The following is a 19,486-nucleotide window of genomic DNA, read 5'->3' as shown; positions in this document are numbered from 1 at the left end:
CTGCTGAACTCCTGTTGAGCCGTGTTGAACTTCTCCACACATGCGCAGCTACAGTAGTATTGTTTCCTATTGTATACTTAAGTATGTATATTCCCATTGTATTTTTGCACATGCTGAACTTTTACTTATTGTGCCTTTCTTACTTTATTTTGCCCTTTCAATCTATCAGCATTCTGGCGGACAGCAAAGGAAGAATCTCATCGTACAGGAACATGTTTCTAACATGTTCTTTATATATGACAACAAACTCATGCCTTCTCCCAAATGCAAGTTCCGGCTCTTTCCAAAGCTGTTGAGATGGATCAGGATTTTTAGCAGCACGACGTGCATCGTGTTGCAGTAATATGCTGGAACTAAAACGAGCTCAAAGGTACAATAAGTTCGTTTTGGGCTGAAATTTATGGAAGTTTTTACTTCATAAACTTCTGTTTTTCCCTCCAGAGGGGTCAGTTTTAACTTCATGGACATAAAGCATCCTAATATTAACAGCTGCCTATCCGACTTTACCATATGAACCACATTATTTTACTGGAAACACAATTGTTTTGTTTTAGGAAGAGATGAATTCCGTGAGAAATAAGCACCCAGAGGCAGTTTGTCAGTGATGAATTACTGGTGAGGCCCCATCAGAACTGACCTGGGAACTCATTTTGTTTATCCAGCTTCCGTAGCATCCATGTTTGGTGGGCTATCAGCCACGATCATATTTTGATATCTTTTGGTAGAGACCTGCACATTTTTTATTTTTTTAGTTCTTTATGTAAGGCTAATATTAAGACAATTTTAAAAGTTAATTTATTTTTATGCAAGTGTGAAATCAATGTATCATAGCTACGCAAGAGAATTTTTCAAGTTTAACTGGTTTCTAAGTAGTGCAACACTCAATTTCTAAAACGGTATCTAAAAAGTGCCTCATATTTATAAAGACATCGGATGTTATATCTTTTAAGTGGCCACATGCAAGTACAGTAGCTACAATGCAAATCACTGATACAAGTAAAACAGACCCTTATTGAAGGTAAACGCAAATAGAAAAAAATTCTGTTTTTGTATTATTTTTCACTTAAAGACATTTTTATCTGCGTGACCTTTTTGGTATTTAGACAAATGTGCTGTGTGTGTTTTGGATGATCTTTACAAAATACTGACAAACAGCTCCCTCTTCCGTCACCATGGCGACAATATGCTCTCTAACCATTTTAGCATTAGCACTGTCGTCGCTAGTCGGTTTCGTCCATTTTGTTTAGCTTAGCCAGGCTAACGTTAGCTTGTTCGCCGTGCAGCAGAGATGGACGACGGTGACGAGCCGGGTTTAGTCCTCTCGCACAACACTTCTTCAGGCTCTAAGTCGAGTGGTGACAAGATGTTTTCCTTGAAGAAGTGGAATGCAGTGGCTATGTGGAGCTGGGACGTGGAGTGTGATACTTGCGCCATTTGTCGGGTACAAGTTATGGGTGAGTCCGAGGAACTTTTAGACGGCTAGCTGACTAGTGGATGCCCTGCTAATGAAGGCTAACGTCCCTAATACTGTAGTACCATTTCTATCCAGAATCCAAGGCTTTGGGTTGCTGTAATGTGTTTTCCTTGACCTTTTTTTTTTTTATAGATGCATGCCTTAGATGCCAGGCGGAAAATAAACAAGAGGACTGTGTTGGTAAGACGCTTCATGCTCTAAAACATTTATTAGCAGCCCAAATATTTGTCAGATAAATTAAACAAGCTAGCATTAGCTAGCTCGACTGAGGTGTTACAGAGAAGTCATTAATCCAGATAATCACAGAGGGATGCATTTCGTGTCTCAACAGTATGGACAAACTGAAAGACAAATTTTTCTTAATTTTTTCTTTTTTTTTATGTTCTAGTGATATTATGTTAAGCAATGCACGGCTTTATTTAAATAATAAACCTGCAGCCTGAAAAAAATAATATCAGTTAAAATTCTAAGAATGCGTGAAGAAAAATATTGATCGATTACATGGTGCTTTAAAATGATGTTGGGTTAATCAGAAGCCAAATGTATGTCAGATGAAAACTAGCAGTGATTTACAAAGGTTTCACGCAAAAGAAAAATAATTTCTGTAAAGTAAGAAGCAGTTTAATTAATTTACCCTATGGAAAAATTACTCCACACTTTTAAGAGGTGACAGAGTAAGAAAGAAATGCTAATGTGTTACTGCGGTTCTGCTGCAGAACGTTGAACAATACCCTTTCAAAAGCTAACCATAAAAGAGCTCTAAATCGTTATGCAGATGTACAAAAATCACCAAATGAACCACTGTCTTAGAATAAACATCTGCCCCTTTCACTAAAGCACTAAACCCAGGGGAGCAGCTCAGGGAGCGACATTGAAGAGCCTGGACACAGGGAAGAACGTCATTATCTTTTACACTTAAAAAAACACAAGCTGCTGCAGTGCAAGGCAGCGCAGTGTTTATTGCACTCCCAAAGACTTACCCTGAATTTATTCTACTCAGTCCTCTGAGCTTAATTTTTTAAGTGTTTGTTCTTAGCTCGTGTTTTTTCTGCTCCACTAAAAGACGTAGCAAGCCTCAGTGACACACGATGAAAGATCCGGTTGTGCTAAAATCTTCAGCCATGTGATTTGTACTTCCTCGCAGAGCAATTGCTGTCAGGTCTGAGGCTGAGATCATTTAAATGTAGCCCACAGCAAGCGAGCAGGTTCAGCACATCCAGGGTATCTTTAGGTTGTAATGCTTAGTCATTTAATCACTGTTGTGATACAGTTTCTGCTTTATCTATTATGGGTTGTCTACCTTGTAAATGCCTGTTTACTGTCCTTCTCACGTTGTTGCTCAGTTCATGTGTTGTCTTTATCTTTCAGTTGTTTGGGGAGAGTGCAACCACTCGTTTCACAACTGCTGCATGTCCCTTTGGGTGAAGCAGAACAATCGCTGTCCCCTCTGCCAACAAGACTGGGTGGTTCAGAGAATTGGCAAATGATCACCACATCCAGGTGGACTGTGCATGTATGAGATTGAGTGGTGACAGACTTGCAAGTGATCCCCTGCTACGTCCTGTGCAGTCCTCCAACTAATGATTGCATGTCTCCAATTGCCCAGGTATCAAAGGAAGACAGTGGACAAATTTAAAGCTGCACAGATCGATCACTTAAAGGAAACCAGAGTTGTGACAAGATGGATGAAACATGTTTGCTCACTTGTTAGCTTTACATTATTGTCTGTTGTGGAGTTCGGCACATCTTTATTATGTGACTTTCTTTTTAAGAATAAAGAATTGTGAATAGCTGTGATTCAAGTATGCTTGGTATGTAATTCCTATGAGCAATGTGGGAAGTGGTACTCCAGCATTTATACAATAAATGTCTTTAGTTTTAAAAATGGGAAGTGCACATTCATGGAATAATTTGTAGACTGATTTCTGTCCTTTAGGTCAAACGTGTTACTTAGTATAATAACCAGAGGTCTGCAGCTATTTGATATGCAGACGAGACCTGGATAGAGCACAAAACATTTGGTAATGAGTAGTTGTGGCCTCATTGGCGTAAGTGCTTTGATTTTAAAATCGACCAACCTGGCAGTCAGCTCTATTAACAACTAGACTATGAGCTCTTAATTACAAAAGGGTTGAGGCCGCCATTGTTCCACTGCCAAGCTTTACCTTGTTGCGTATTTGTAAAAACCCATTAAGGTTATTTAAATTATGGGTAAATATGTTTAAGGAACACGCGGTGTATTATCAATAAAAGTTTCTGTGCAGTATCTGCTGTTTTTGCCAATTCAAGAAAAATGTAACTTTACTTAACACGTGGGGAAAAATTACCAGAATAATTTACTTAGACATGAATCTAAGGATTTGACGGCCGCATCCAGCCATGTGAAACGTGTGGTGGAGGTTTTCTAACAAAATCTTAGTCAAGTTGATGAGATGCATTATTTTTTTTTGTGATGAGCCATTATTTTTACTGATAAAATAATATATACATATAATAATATTTATTCTTTTTTTTTATAGATATATATAATCCTGTTGTACACTTGAAACATTGACGGTGATATAACCATCACTATCAAGTAGATAATGATGAACTGACTGCAACTTTTTCCATCAACTTTTTTCTGTTGATAGAACAAATAATTCCATGCGTGCACAAAGTCAATGCAGTCAGTGCTAGATTTATAAAGCTTATCCGGTACAATTTGAGAGGAATCTACTTAATTTTGCGATTTTCAAAGGCTACATAGGTAGACTTTATAAAGTAATGCATTGAAAGTATCTGTCAGGAAAAATCAGTTCTCATCAAAGTAGAAAGAGCCAATCATTCATATCCATATAAAGCTTTAACTGTGGATACTTAATTACACACTCATTTGCCTCTTTAGCTCATTCTAAGTCGTGTTCAACCTACACCTGTACAGAAGGACCTGCCATACTATCATGTCCCAGTCCCAGCCCAATCACTGCACATAGGCACTTTGTGTCTGCTAAGAATAGAACAGCCTAAATCCTCTTATGTTCAAACCACATAAGTTGCTTTCCCGATGTGCCCTCTTCAAATAAACGTGCAAAGGCACTTAGCCACCAACAAATCCTTAAGGCTCAGTCAGGTGTGAAGCAATAAATGTAGACCTTTCAGGATGCAGGCGCTTGAGGACTTGTGCCTGGACCATGCAGATGGTTGAACTCAAGTGTTCTTAGTTTACCCGCTTCCTTCCAAGAAGCCACAGGATACATCCAGCATGGGTGACCTAGCAGGGCTGGACAACTTGGTGGCCAACACAGCCTACCTGAAGGCTCAGCAGAGTGACTCGAAAGAGCTGAGAATACAGAGAGTATCCATGACGCTGCCCAAACCAAAGAGGTCCTTTGCTGACCAGGCAGCAGTGGAGATGACATACGAGTCACTTTGTGAGCAACAGCCCATTGGGAGGAAGTTATTCCAGCAATTTCTCCTGACCTCTGACCTGCAGTGTGTGGCTGCCGCTGAGTTCCTGGAGGAGCTCAGTGAGTGGAGCTTCGCTGAGGATGGAGCCAAAGAAAAGGCCAAGCAGAGGATACTTGCTAAGTTCTGTCAACCACAGTCTTGCACCTTCCTTTCCTACCTCACAGGAGAAGATGCCGAGATGTGCAAGGCTTTATCGGTGAAAAACTTTGATGAGGCGAAGATGAGCCAGATAACAGAAGCCACGAGGAACTTCTTGAAGAGGAAGCCTTTCTCGGAGTACCTGAAGAGCCCCTTCTTTTACAGGTTTCTGCAGTGGAAGGACTGTGAGAGGCAGAAGATCACTGACAAATACTTTTACGAGTTCAGGACTTTAGGAAAAGGTGGCTTTGGTGAGGTAGGTGCCACGAATCTCAGCATCTCCACAAGGGTTTGCAACTCAGGTTACTTGATGGATTTAACTATTATTTAAAGTTGGAATTAACACTAAAGGAAGATATCTAAATTAATACACAAAATGCTCAATCAGTAGGATAGTGCACCTTCTCTTTGTTCAGTGCACTGCTGACTTGACAAACTCTAGTTTGATAGTACAATAGAATGGGACAGGTCATCTGTATCCACAGTTGTATTATATATGATTGCTGCTGCTTGTGTTTTTTTCTTTGTTTGTTTGTTTGTGTGTTTGTTCTCTGCTTGTCTGCTTCCAGGTGCTCCTTGTGGCTCTAAGGCCGGATTCCCCACAAAAGCCGTGGATTGTCTTCAGTTTTGTTTTTACAGGTGTAGCAGCTGGTTGTCTGATTTTTCATTGTTTTCTATGTTTGTCTCTTCCTATTTCTGTTCCTTTTTTTTCTTCTTCGCTCCCCCTCTCTCTCTGTCCCCCGGTCCGGTTCGGCACTATCACATGTTAAGTATTGTAACAAAAATAAATAAATAAATAAATAAATAAGGAGTTGATGGGCATCAAGGGGAGCTTTACATTCATAAAGCTTCCCTTGGCATAGCAAATGTGTTTGGCATAAACGCTATTCAGATTACAATTCTGCTGCCATAATGCATAATTTAAAAAGAAAGGGACAGACAGAGGTAACTTGATATTACTTTGCTTTAAAATGTAAGGCTTCCTCATATGTCATTATCCAAGGACTCTCACTTGTGTCCGCAGCAGTCCTCGTTCGGTAAAAGCGACACTGTTTTGCACGCGAACAACGTTTAGCTTTTAAAGCAAAAACTTGCCAAATGAAACTCTTCAGGATGTCACGGTTTCAATTGATATTGAAAGAAAAGAAAAAAAACTGTTAAATCCTCTGGTGATGTTGTTCTGTCTGTCAGGTGTGTGCGGTGCAGGTGAAGTACACGGGCCAAATGTACGCCTGCAAGAAGCTGGACAAGAGCCGCCTGAAGAAGAAAGGGGGCGAGAGGCTCGCCCTTCTGGAGAAGCAAATCCTGGAAAAGGTCAACAGCCTCTTCGTTGTAAACCTGGCTTACGCTTATGAAAACAAAACCCACCTGTGCCTGATCATGGACTTGATGTCTGGGGGAGACCTCAGGTTTCATATCTACGAGTTGGGGGAGAGGGGCTTACGCATGGAGCGTGTTGTTTACTACACGGCCCAGATTATCACTGGAATCCTCCACCTGCACTCTATGGACATCATTTACCGTGACCTGAAGCCTGAGAATGTTCTGTTGGACGGTAAAGGCCAGTGTCGTCTGTCAGACCTTGGGTTGGCAGTGGAGCTGCCAAAGGGAAAAATGATCTGCCAGAAGGTAAGTACAGTGACCCGTCTCTTCAGATTAACCTACATTGTCACTGTCGGACACCTACATGGCAAAGCTTTCTGCAAAAAACCTCCTAGTAGTTTGTGCCACAGTATGAATTTCTGCATTTCATAGAATATATGTTGGTGTTATTCTCCATGGTCCCAGTTCAGGCATTGCAGATTTTTTTTTGCACCGACAGAGATTCCTGCTGACACAAACACTAGTTTCCCTCTTTAATGCAGCCACACACTTCACTCACCGCTACAAGTAGCTTACCAAGAATAGTCAGTCAGTAACAGTCAGAGCACAGAGCGTGACCCCGTGGAACGCAAATTGATCTCATTAAAAGGTGCCTGACCCTATCCTCAGTTGACCACGTCACTGAGAAATCTATGGTGGACTGCTCGTTAGCATTAGCTGACTAATCTTTTCTGTACCAATACCAGATGTGGCTTTTACTGGTCTGTTTGAGTAGATGAGTCAACACAGTCACTGCAGGCCTACATTCAGTACTGACGGGATGCAGACTGGAAAATGGAGTTTGTTTGTCACCTGGCTATCCTGATGCAGTGCCTTCAAAGCGGCTTCATTTTCTGCCACAGTGTGTTATTGTTCGGCATTCTTGTGCCTGCATATTTTTGTCCCCGTGATTAAGACGGTTTGTTGCAGCAATTAAGATGAACTTGAGGTCTATCCGAGTCCAAATAAAAGGCATGCATACATAAGACTAGGATGTATTTCGATTTCACTGAAGAAAATTAAATTGATCCAAACTTTGAGGTGGTTTAAAGTGATCGCCGAATTGATGCAGAGTAGTAGCCTGGGAATTCCCATGCTGCTTTGCGCGCGATTTCATTCACACTGCAAAGGCAGCCTGGAAACCACCGCCCTTATTTTTGCCTGAGTTAGGGAACCAATCACAGACCGGGGGGGGGGCAGCAAGACGATGACGACGTCTTATATGCGCGACACCGAAGCTTGTAGAGTGTTCATCCAACATGGCAGCGGACACAACGTTACCGTTCGATGCAGCCTTAGAAAGTGTTTTAAGTAGCTTAGAACGCAAGTTTACTTTAAAAAAAGAGCAACGTTTGGCGTTGAAAGATTTCATTGCCTCGTCGAATTTCTGTCGCTCTACATACGTCATCTGGTATAAGTGATACAATTGGCTATGAATCGCGCGCAAAGCAGCATGGGAAGAACCAGACGCCATTTGATAGACATTCGTAGCGCCCAATAAACGGCTCTAGGCATTCGTAAACCACGGCTCAAATACGAGAAAATGCACACCTAGTTCCCAGACCACCATCTCATCGAGATTGTGGACGCGTCAGCCAGGCTAGCAGAGTACCTGTTCTGAGTGGACCCTTTTCCCACGTGTCCATAATTCCATTTTAAAAAAAAGTGTGACTCTGAAGGCAAATAAAAACAGTGCTATGATTTGCAAACCTCCAGGACCAATATTTTGCTCACATTAGACCAAAGAAAGCATATCAAATGTTGAAAGTGAGACATTTTACTTGATCACGATGAATAGTCATGCTTTCATAATCAAAAGTCTTTCAGTGTCTTCTTCTGCTGGACCATTGGCAGAGGAATTGTGTCTTATTCTTGTCTGATGTAGGGTTTTAGCTGCTTGGCCGTCCGGGTCTTCTCTGCTGTATTTGATATTTTGATACAGGCACGTCAGTCGAGCACGGCAGCGTTTGTGGATCATGTTCACATATGAGTTCTTCTTTGCATGGTAGACCTTTAACCCAGTTCAGTGGATGGCACTGTGATCTGTGTTCACAGACAATGATTTCTGCAGTGATTTACACAACAGAATCACGTTTCTATTCAATGCTGAACTGTAGCTGACAAGATATTCAAAGTCTTTTCATTTTCATTCACATTTTGGAACATTATTCTGAAATGGCTCCATAATTTGTGGAGGCAGCTTTTTGCAGGTTATTGAACCTCTGCCTGTCTTTACTTCTGAGAGACTCTGCCTCTCTGAGGTGCTGTTTTTATCTTATCATGTTACTACAGTTAACCACAGCTTCTCACAGCCTCATAATGATAAGATTCAGTTACTGATAGTTTTCACTATTTCTCTTGTTAGTTTTTCTTAATCAGCCTGCGTTCATTCTCCTTTCCCCCTCTCTCTTGCTTGTTGTAGGCTGGTACGGCAGGCTACATGGCTCCTGAGGTTCTGAAGCAGGAGTACTACCGCACGTCTGTGGACTGGTGGGCTCTGGGCTGCAGCATCTACGAGATGGTGGCCGCTCGCCTTCCTTTTAAAGACTTCAGGGAGAAGGTGCAGAATACTGAGGTGTCTCGTCGAACTCTGGAGGACGAGTGCAAGTTCGAAGACAAACGCTTTGATGCTCCCACCAGAGATATTATCAGCCAGTTTCTCAAGAAGAAGATTTTGTATCGTCTTGGGTGCCGGTAAGAAAAAAGTCAGTTACTTTTACTTCAGGTTAAATTATGTGCTGTGGGTGTCACTGACCAAATATCTTGATAGCAGGGAAAATGTATCATCATGTTACACTCTTGAAAACATACAGTTACTGCGTCTTTGAAATGACACAGAGGTGAGGATCCTTTAAAAAGCAATCAGATAAATCAAAGGTAATAATAAGTTACAGGGTAGTGGGGGCGGGTGGTTGAAGATTTGTTTGAGTCACAAAAACAGCCATTATGGCACAATACTCTGTTACTTTGTCTTCCTGCTTTTCTTTTGTGTTGAGAAATACTGTCACGTTTCACTTCCTCAAGCTTTTCGAAAAGGATCTGAATGTTATAATCTGGAAAAGTACACGGCCGAACTGTTCCCAACCCTCTGTCATGTGGAAAGTGTGACACGAGGTCCACAGAACGGGTTGACTGATTTTAAGACAGTTTAGGGTGTTATTATTTAGAGGCTGGAAAAGAAAAAAGAAAATTCTAGAAGAAAACTGGTGAACCACTAAAATCAACGTTTAACAACTTATTACTTCATCATCTCTTGATAGAATGGTTGTCTTTTTTATCTGTGCCTTTGTTTTTTTCTGTATTCACATTTTCGTTGATTGTATCAAAGTTGTTTAAGGCTCTTCTTAAGACGCAGCACTTTCACTCTGCAAAGACTAATGTTGGAAGGAGCTATGCTGGAATTTATGCCAGTCTCACCCCAGTACATCTATTAGATACGTCGGGCGAGGGTACAAATGTTACAGTCTCATAAGAAAAGCTTAAAAAGATATAGAAAATGACTTAAATTTAAAGGTTCCAAAAATAGTTACATACCCACATTCGCCTTTCAAAAGGGCAAAATGTCTATGTATACTTCTTTTAACACGCTCATAAATATGTGTTGATAGGTCGGAGGAATGAATGTTTGGATCAATCTGGGGACTGTCCTGCAAATGAATAAAGTTGGAGTACTGTTGAGCCAAATATTTTTCTGAAGCACACTCTATTTCCAGAATAAACAGGAGGTTTGAAATGCAGCAAAATTCAGCGTGTTTTCCTGACAATCTCCGTTGTATCAAGAAAATGGGAACAAATTTCAAATTTGATGCCAGCAATACAGAGAAGTTGGGAGAGAGGCACGTTTATGATCGTGTTAAATCCCCCTTCCTGTTAATTACACTTTTTTCATTGTTTGGGAACATGGAACTACTCGCCTTTCGAGCCAACGGGAAGAAAACTCTGGCTGAACCAGACTCAGGAAGGGCAGCCATCTGCCTCCACTGGATGGGATCTGAGAGATCAGGCCGGAGGGGTCAACGCACTCCAGGCCAGGGATACCTGCTGAAAAAAGTCAATGACAACAATATTGTCATATGTACATGAAGACTAAAGAAGAGAGATTGAGGAAAGGTGCATCATGGGAGGTCCCCCAGCAGTTTAGACCTCAAAGACTACTTAACAGTCTGACAACCTGTGGGAGGAAACCCTGGAATTCTGGTTGTGATACGTCCGCACCTGATGGCAAAAAGAACAAAATAGAATTGTTGAGAGGGTGAGAGGGGTGTTAATCTGCCGAATCTTCCAGAGCACTGTTTATGGTATATTCCATAAACTTTTCTTTCCTGGCCTCTCTCCCGAGTGTGTTGCTGGCATCAATTTGTAGATTGATTTCATTTTTTTCTAAAGACAATAGAGCTTGTTGATAAACACACAAAAAAAAAATCCTCTCTTCTGTATATTTTTTTTATGGTAAATAAAATCTCAAAACAAATTAGCAAATTAAATCCATAAATTAGCAAAGTTTTTCTCCATTACCAAACAAAACAAAATAAAACATTGTACTTTGTTTTTTTGTAAAAAATACTTCTTTTTTTTACACTTATACAAATGCACTTATTACATCTTTTCGAGAGAGACTGGGCTGATACAAGATCATCTGTGTACATGTCAGGAAAACGTGGATTAAGAGCAACAAAGATGAATGAAACTGATAACAGTGGAGTGAGGGAGATGTCAGGGAAAATGTATCTCTAATTTCAGTAGATGTTTCATTTCTTATGTTTCAGTGCAAAGCTGCTGTGTAATGAAGCTGTTGCACTTACTTGTCAGTTAAATCACCCAGATGTGTGACCTGCGTGTGTCTTTTTTGTGTCAGTAGTGATGGGGACCCACGAAACCATATCTTTTTCAAGAATATCAGTTTCCACCGCCTGGAGGCAGGGTTGGTGAAGCCCCCCTGGGTGCCAAACCCTAACGTGGTCTACGCCAAAAACATAGATGAGTTTCGGGACAACTCTGAGCTCAAGAATGTCCAATTCGATGCCAGGGATGCGAAATTCTTCAAGGAGTTCAGCACAGGTGCCGTTTCTATCCAGTGGCAGAAGGAAATAATTAACAGCGGAGTGTTTGACGATCTGAACAACTCGGAAAGGAATGGACTCCTGCGTGAGAACGGCTGGAAATCCAGGACGTGCATCATTTTGTAAGCATCTCCTCATCTGACCTGCATCTCGAGCAAGAATTTTGAATACTTGAAAATTTTGTTCGATTGACTTATGTCGAAGCGAATGAAGTGCCTGGTTAAAATGTTAAATTTATCTGCCCAGATAACTTTATCTAAACACTTTCTTTAACCTCCATTATGTTTCTCTCCCATCAATCCTGGAAGTTTGTATAGAATCAAAAATCAGCTAAGAGAGTTATGGTGCCACAGCCAAACACTACTGGACACCAGTCCCAGCAGTAAAGTAAAACCACAGCATTTAAGCAGCCTCATGCTGCTCCTTTATACGTTGCCCTGTATTCCTGGTTAGACAGTAGGTCCTAGTTCATTCATAGTTTCCATTACATCAGTCAGCTATTTTGGCAGGCAATTGTTTACATGTATTTGTAAACAAGCTGCGTAATGGTTTAGAGTCACTGAGTGACAGCTGTATGATTTTTCCATATTTACAGTAATATGCCACAATTCTTAAGGTGGCAAAAGTGTCACTGTAATACCTTAAGGGCCTTTTACTAATTAGAGTGGACAGTTTAATGCAGCCTCATCGATGCGAAGCCTTTCAGTAGCAGATATTCACCACTAAGTGCCGCCAAACTCCCATAAAGTGCATTCAACCTCCTGTGCTCTTCTCATTATGTTCATTATCCTTACAGTGTTGCTCAGGTATTTACAAGCATTCAGTCCTGACGATTAATGCAGGGAGAAATTGTCTCTCACATAGATTGTTTTCCCCCTAAAAACAAAAAGGAGAAAAAAATTAAGAGTAAAAATCCAATGCCAATTTCTTTTATAACCCCCCCAACCACTCTCCAGGTTGAAGCCGTAAAAGACAGGTGAGACATTAAGCCCTGAGAACACATCAACAGAAAGGAGTACGGGCTGTTTATTAAGCTTTCACGAGTGGTTACTTCATGGATCAGTAGTTTTTCTACAAAGATTGTGAAGCTGACATCACACACCGGTTTGTATAGATGCCAAATGGCATTGTTGCTTGCTCTGAGGCACTGACCCTGAAATCTGACTTCAGGATAGTGTCTCTGCTGAAACTGTGGGCATCTCAAATCATATCTCAGTATAAGTCTACTCTTCACAACCAAATGGTAAACACATCTGTCCACTGCAAGTAACAACAACCAGAAAAAAAGGCTTTTAAGCATATAGTACAGCCTTATCATCATTATTGTGACGCATAAAACGGACAAACATATCAATGATTGTGTTTGGTACTTTCAGAATTAGCTAACTTCAATCAAATCTTGCACATGGCAACCTGATTCAGTTTCTTCCGGTAAGGTCCATCTTCTTTCTTTCTCACCATCTGTCTCGCCATCATGTCCCTTCCGTTTACAGATTTGACTGTAAAGGGTACAGTCCTTACAAGACCTCGAGCTCCTGTCCCTAGCATGCAAAATGGTGCAATGTAATTTCGCATCCTCTATTGCACTGGCTCCAAACTAATGGTGTGGATAGATCTTACCTAACTCTAAGTACTGATTGCCTCTGGTTAAATCTCTGCTTTTCCGCTTAAACCATTTCAAGTCCGCTCAGTTCCCTGATGGTTTTTGCTTGTTTTGTTAGTTTGTTAATTAGTCGAGATAATCCTTCAACATCTATCTCTTGGGTTACTTTGCTTTGATTGGGAATAACTGGTTTAAAGGAAGAAAGACATGATAGACTCTTGTGGAGCTTCTGTTCAAGAAACTCTAGAGATCTAAGGCATTTTTTTGTTCTTTGGAAGTGATAAGAGGGATGAAATGTGAGGAGACACGGGAGGTATGATATGCAACATAAAGCTCAGACCAGTTTCAAACCACGGATGTTGCAACTACATGCATTACTGTATTCCTCACTTGACACCTACAGACTTTCAGGCTCAGGATGACTCAAATGACTCAATTTGTTCTCAATATGCATTCGTTGTATGTCTCTGTGGGTCCACTGTCTGCCAAAGAAATATTGTAATTAATATATAAAAAAATACTTTCATAAAGTTCTTTGACTTGTGAGAATTTTGAATGTGTATTTTTTAACAATTTTTTTTTAACAAGTTCTGCATTCACCATAATTCTTTTTAACGGTGCCTGCTGACATGTTCTTCTCAAATTTATTTATTTAATTATTCATTATTATTATTATTATTAGTAGTAGTAGTAGTATTTTTTATTAGTATTGTTATTATTGTTGTTGTTGTTAATATACAATCATTGTAAATATTTATAATTTTTTTTAGCTACTTGACTCATTTGAATTTCCCCCATTGGGGGATGAATAAAGTAATCTTCTATTCTTTTAAATGTAAAAAAAAAAGTAAGAACTTTATTATAAAAGTGAGGAAGAATAAAGACGAATTTTCAAAAACGCAAACATCACATTTAAAGTTACAGGAAAGCAGGAAGCAAGTATTTAACTCATAACCACAGTGCATTCATAATTACAAAATCATTTCTTCCCAGTTTGATTATTCCCATATTTTTTTTTTTTTTTTACAAGCTCACTCACTGTACCAAAAAAAACTCAAGACACCATTTAGTAATGAGGGACACATTAACATGAGTTGTGCTAATTCCTGTTAGGGGGTGACCTTACAGGCCTGAGAAGTGGTTCCATTCACGCTTGACAGTCATGAGATTAGAGGGTGGTTCAGATGGAAATCCAAGATGCAACCTGATCATCATCGGCTGTGAAGGCAGAGTGGGGAGTCCGCTGCGGACTACGTGACGACAAGACAAACTGAGCAGAAGGTCTCCAGGAACATGTTTTTACCAGGCGCGTACAAGCCGCTGCCAGGGTTCAGTTCCCTGCAGCCAGGCGCTGTAATGCAGCAGCATGAACAGCCCTGCAACAGACATCCGCTGCATGCACTCTAACACATTTGCACTCGTGCATGCAAACACACTCATGTGCATGTTTGAGCAGGAAAACATGTACACAAACCTACAGAACACTTTCATACACACTCTGACACAAACACACAATCTTATTACCTCTGAAGAGGCAGGCATGGGGTTTAAAGAGATCAAAGTAGGACAGGGTGTAATTTGGTATCTGCGTTTGTTACATGCCTATGCTCTGGATTCACATCAAAGGCATGTGCCACACTTGAGTTCTGCCTTGGCATCCTCGGGATGGTATCACACCACTGATATTGCTGCTTTCCGCTTCTTTGGCTGTAAATGTGTGGCTGCATTCATGAGTTCATGCGTATTTGTCTGTGTGTTTCAAAAGGCATCAACATGAAAAGTATGCACCTGTGTGGGTGTGACACTAAGAGTGAGCATGGGCATCTAGGATAGGTGAGAAAACGTTAAACAGTGGACACAGAGAGGCCATTGTCTGCTGAAGGAAAATGAGATTCAGCAATGTGGGGAAAAATTAAATAAAGGGGGGTTTGCTTGCTTTCATATACTCAAGGCTAGCGTCTTTTTTCAATAGGTTTAAAGTCTGTTTTTCACAAGCAATTTCCGTGGCATTTCTTGTCCTAAAAACAGTTGAGAAATTACAATAAGAGCCAAATACCCGATCAGAGCCTTGTCGTACTGAGCTACCAGGGTGACACCCGCACTGCTCGAGAAGTTTTTGGTTCACATTAAACTTCAGTGCTTGAATTCTTAACATTTCCACAAATAAGCGAATTCCTACATGGTGGTCCAACAGAAACAAAGAAAACGGAGCGTGTGTGTGTGTGCATGATGATCCTCCCCACTGAGGCCCAATGGGCAGTTTCCATGGTGCTCAGACCACAGACCCCTACCATTACCAGGGGCTGGACGTCACGGACAGAGCCTGATCAGACACAGACAACTGCAATCCCAAGCTCTTGTTTTATCTATGCACCATTTTTGGTATCGTTCCTACAAACTGTGGAAAATGCACAGAGATCAAACAATAGCAAACAATTCCAAATCCCATGTTTTAGGAATTTACTTTAAAATAGTGTCTTTGTGTTGAACTGCACAAGATGCGGACTTTATGTTTATTTAGAGTTCATTAAACATTTCAATTTTTGTATGTGGCAATGAAAATGAGGTCAACTCCTTGTATGAAAATATTGTAGTCACTTTGTTTAAGAAAAATGTGTTCTCAGGCCCAGTTATAGACCAAAATGGCTTCAGAGGCCTTTTTGTTCTGAATAACTGACAATGAAGAGAGAAAAGCAGGCAGCTGCCCAAGGACCAAAAACACCCTGAGGTCCTGGAAGCCCTAAACTCTCTTCATATCAGTGGGTTTGTATATAAATTAATTGCAGGATCTTTGGGGAATTTGAGCCATTGAAATTTGATAAAGAGCTGTTCTTTAGTTCTCTACCTTTTCAGCTGTTTATAAAGTTAAGCTGCTTCAACCATTTACCCTATACTTTTCACAGGGACCACACCAAGCTTTTTAAATAGCTATCCGACGTCTTGACTTTCACAGCTCAGCCATTTCCGCAATCAGCCCCCTGCCACATCTCTCTGGTCACCTGTCACCAGGAATAAAATGCTTCCCTTCGAGGGGAAAAAATCCCACGGACAGAGCTTAAAGTTCAAAAAGTTATAGCATCCTGAAACCTGAGTTGGCCAAAGGCTAAAACTGTCTGATGTTTCTCACCCCACCACTGCAGGGTGATTGAAGATCAGCACATCAAACGAGGGGGCTATTATACAGAACACTGATACATCCTAATACAAAATACTGTAGCAGAGGAAAACAGTCAGCAGTGAAGGAGAAAACAGTTGTGCTGCATGTGTTAATGTACTTTAATTACAGCGCACCATGCTAGCTCAGGGGTCACAGGCCGGACAGGTTTTGGCATCTGTGTTTATCTGAACTGGTGTATGTGAATGAGATGAGTGCTTAGAGAAAGGTACCAAAGCTATCGGTTCCCCAGTGTTGGATGACGGCGGCACCAAAACAGAAATATAAGCTGTGAAGTGGTATTAGCTTCTAAGAGCGTATGAAGTTTGATTTAATTAGCTGGTACTTATTGCATTCTTTGTTTGCAGTGTGATATGACTGACAGTTGGTGGGGGAAGATGTCTGGACTTAATCCAAGTCCATTTAAGCTTAGTGCTTGTGTGTGTTCCGAGAATCTGTAACCTACCTCTTGCAGTCTGACAGTATCACTAGGTGTGTGTGAGTGTCTGTGTGTGTGTGTGTCACACTATCCCTTGACATCTGGGGTGTGCTGATGCTGCTGATGGATACAGTCCTGCATCTGTAACAAAGCAAAGTCCTTTTCTGTCGAAAGACAAGGTCTATTAACATGAAGTAATACACAGAAAAAAGCCACTCAACCAAACTATGACCAAATTGTGTGCAATTTCCCCCCAGGTACTCCTCATCATGTGACTGAAGTAGAGAAAAAGGTATGTTCAGATTTATGTCAAAAAGTTTGTGCAACTAAATGGACGCCCCTTGTTTCCTTTTTCACTCATTATGGAGGAGATGTCAGTATGCTGCTGAGGTCTGGGGAGTGTTAAGTTTGTTGACAAGTCTGGCATCCTGGATGTGTTCAGATGACATCATGTGTATATGGCTTCTTAAGGAAAAAGAGGAGGGTAGGCAGAGCAGCTCCAGTTGGAAGCATGTGAAAATGACTGTTTGGTGCATCAGTTAAAAAAAGGCACTGAGCCAGAATACACTTAAAATTTCAAGTCAGTCTTCTTTCTGCTGCTCCTCACATTCTGTTCTGTTACAAACATCCAAACATCGTGCACTGATCTCTAGACGTTAAGAGCACACATTGGCAATGAGTACACCTTTTTACCTAATAACATTTCATGGCTTCAGCCTTGACTTAGTTTTGCATGAAAGTGCCTCGTTTCACTTTTGCCTGCTGGCAAAAAACTATGACATACCTCAAAGTTGCTTCGCACTGAATACCAATAATGTGAGTAATCCAGATGTTTTCTATGCTGTTGAACTGAAAAAGTGAGCCTTTAATGAGACAAAATGATGATTTTCAGTATGTCTGCTTGTGGTAAACAATGAAATGTGATGATATGATCACAATTGTTTGCAAAGTGAAATCTTGTATTTTGTTTGGGTTTCAGCTCTTGGTTCCATATTGTGATGCTCTGTTTTTTTGTAAACTTTTAAAAGCATTTTCCTTTACAAATTTCTGTAAATATGTGGTTTTGCATATTTTATATAACCGTTGTTCCAACATGCTTCAGCCATTTCTATTTGTCAAAGAAGCACCATGAACTCATCTAGCCTTAAGTTTTAAGTGGGTAGGCCTCAGCAGGGAAAGCATTTTTGTTCCCTGTTTCAAATGAGGCAAAGGACAGTTACTGGTGGGCCTTGATTGTCCACCAGTCCTGACCTGCAAGCAGGGGGGTGTAAGTAAGCACGCATGGCAAAAAAAAAAAATCACAAATTATTGTGTTAGTATGACTAAAACCAAACATGTTTGTCCAACTGAAATTGTACAACAACAGACCTTTCAAAACCGGGCTAATACACTCCTGAAAATGACTCGCGCCTGTTTCACGGTGTTTACTGCTCGGTCTGCGCTTCGGTCTCCACGGTCTACACCGCGGTTGTTGGCAGGCGGCAGCGTGCAGTGATACGAAGGGAGAGAAAATAGCGCCAAGCAATTTGTTAGGTCTGACTTTTTCCTGGACAGCGATTTTGTGATGCAAATGTATTACTCTTTTGAACGCATATTGTTTTGAGAAGCAAAACGCTTTATTTTTGTAACCCCAGCCAACTAGCCAGACTACTTTCGTCAACACCAAAACGAGGCCGGAACTCGGCTCACAGGACGCAGCAGGGGGTAAGTCAATGTTCATAAACGATATTGCTAATTTGGGATGTCATACAGCTTCATGTCAAAAGAGGCAAACTATCCCTTTAAGACCACATCTCCAGACTGTCACTCTGCTCTAATAAAATCCTAATTTCATAACCGCAGCATCATCTGACAAAATCACCTTTGAAAATATCTTAAAGACAACACCTGCGCAGAGAATTTGGCTCAACTTAAATGATGTCCCACACAGAAAGTGGATGTTTTCTCACACAATCCACATTGAAGATGCCAGTGAATGAATAGATTTTGCTGCTGTATTGTAATCGTAGTTCGACTCCTCTGTGTATGTAACCAAGCTGACTGTTGAGCCCTAAAGCACCTTGTGAACATTGTGCACTGTCTCAAGACATTTATTCAGGACTAGTTTTTTTTTTAACTCAGACTCAGATTGGTCAGGCTCACATTAGTCCCATCTCAAGAGAAAACAATGGACCTCACACAGACGAAAGCTCTTGGGAGAGATTATTTAGATATAAAAAGAATTTATTTATTGACCGTGCAAAATGAAACAAAATGTGACAACAAAGTGCATGGTTGTTTTGCAGTGTGACAGACTGAAGTACAATGAGATATTAGCTAGAACTTTGACCCAAATAACCTCAAAGCTCTGTCTGTTTGGAAGAAGAAAAAAAACATCTCTAATTTTAGCTTGCAGATGTTGTAGACTCCCTTTGTGGATGCAGCGTCTTCAGAGGAACTCCGTCTTGTTTAAACGGACGGGCTAATTTAGGGAGTACTACTTTGGGCTCTTTCTTGCTTCAGGCCATCTATTGGCATTTAAAATCAAACTCAGCTCAAGTTGCCAGTTCACCAACAGTGGCAATAACTTGTGTTGGGAATCCTTTCAGTGGTCGCATGCCTGAAATCGAAACACTCCCCACTGTAACCTTACCGCTCTTATTTTTATCTTTAGTAAATGACGTTTTATACTTGTATGTAAGATGGATTAAAGGGCTGGGCTTTATCATGTGATGATCAAGAGGTTATGGTTTGTGGGCTCCCATGCACAAAAGCACATGGACACACAAATGTGCCAGCATAAATTCATGCACACATTCCCCCCAGA

General features: G+C 40.8%; 2 protein-coding genes across 4 annotated transcripts; both read left to right on the top strand.

Annotated features, from left to right (window-relative positions):
* The first annotated feature begins 1,238 nt into the window (after positions 1–1,238).
* On the top strand, positions 1,239–3,271 carry rnf7 (ring finger protein 7). Of its 3 annotated transcripts, none has more exons than XM_075474447.1 (4): positions 1,239–1,454; positions 1,607–1,654; positions 2,843–2,974; positions 3,081–3,271. In XM_075474447.1, exons 1-3 carry the CDS (start codon positions 1,289–1,291, stop codon positions 2,959–2,961), a joined length of 333 nt encoding a protein of 110 aa, XP_075330562.1. In that variant the 5' UTR covers positions 1,239–1,288; the 3' UTR covers positions 2,962–2,974; positions 3,081–3,271. The 3 variants fall into 3 exon arrangements, with proteins under 3 accessions (XP_075330562.1, XP_075330563.1, XP_075330561.1); XM_075474448.1 differs by having other exon boundaries at positions 2,843–2,987; XM_075474446.1 differs by having other exon boundaries at positions 2,843–3,271.
* Positions 3,272–4,514: 1,243 nt separating this feature from the next.
* LOC142388875 (rhodopsin kinase grk7a-like) lies at positions 4,515–11,926 on the top strand. The gene is made up of 4 exons (XM_075474445.1): positions 4,515–5,318; positions 6,254–6,691; positions 8,847–9,118; positions 11,283–11,926. The coding sequence occupies exons 1-4, from the start codon at positions 4,719–4,721 to the stop codon at positions 11,608–11,610; spliced, it is 1,638 nt and encodes a 545-aa protein (XP_075330560.1). The 5' UTR covers positions 4,515–4,718; the 3' UTR covers positions 11,611–11,926.
* The last annotated feature ends 7,560 nt before the right edge of the window (positions 11,927–19,486 follow it).

Source organism: Odontesthes bonariensis, chromosome 9 (assembly GCF_027942865.1).
Source record: "Odontesthes bonariensis isolate fOdoBon6 chromosome 9, fOdoBon6.hap1, whole genome shotgun sequence".
In the NCBI taxonomy this organism is placed as follows: domain Eukaryota; kingdom Metazoa; phylum Chordata; class Actinopteri; order Atheriniformes; family Atherinopsidae; genus Odontesthes; species Odontesthes bonariensis.
Note: the sequence above shows the minus strand (reverse complement) of the source record. Positions and strands in the feature narration are given on the sequence as shown.

Bases quoted from the DNA above. Each gene is read 5' to 3' on its own strand.
- rnf7 (XM_075474447.1), top strand. From the start codon at position 1,289: ATGGACGACGGTGACGAGCCGGGTTTAGTCCTCTCGCACAACACTTCT. The intron at 1,455-1,606 runs GTGAGTCCGAGG...TTTTTTTTATAG, and splicing joins TTGTCGGGTACAAGTTATGG to ATGCATGCCTTAGATGCCAG. The intron at 1,655-2,842 runs GTAAGACGCTTC...TTTATCTTTCAG, and splicing joins TAAACAAGAGGACTGTGTTG to TTGTTTGGGGAGAGTGCAAC.
- LOC142388875 (XM_075474445.1), top strand. From the start codon at position 4,719: ATGGGTGACCTAGCAGGGCTGGACAACTTGGTGGCCAACACAGCCTAC. The intron at 6,692-8,846 runs GTAAGTACAGTG...TGCTTGTTGTAG, and splicing joins GAAAAATGATCTGCCAGAAG to GCTGGTACGGCAGGCTACAT. The intron at 9,119-11,282 runs GTAAGAAAAAAG...TTGTGTCAGTAG, and splicing joins TTGTATCGTCTTGGGTGCCG to TGATGGGGACCCACGAAACC.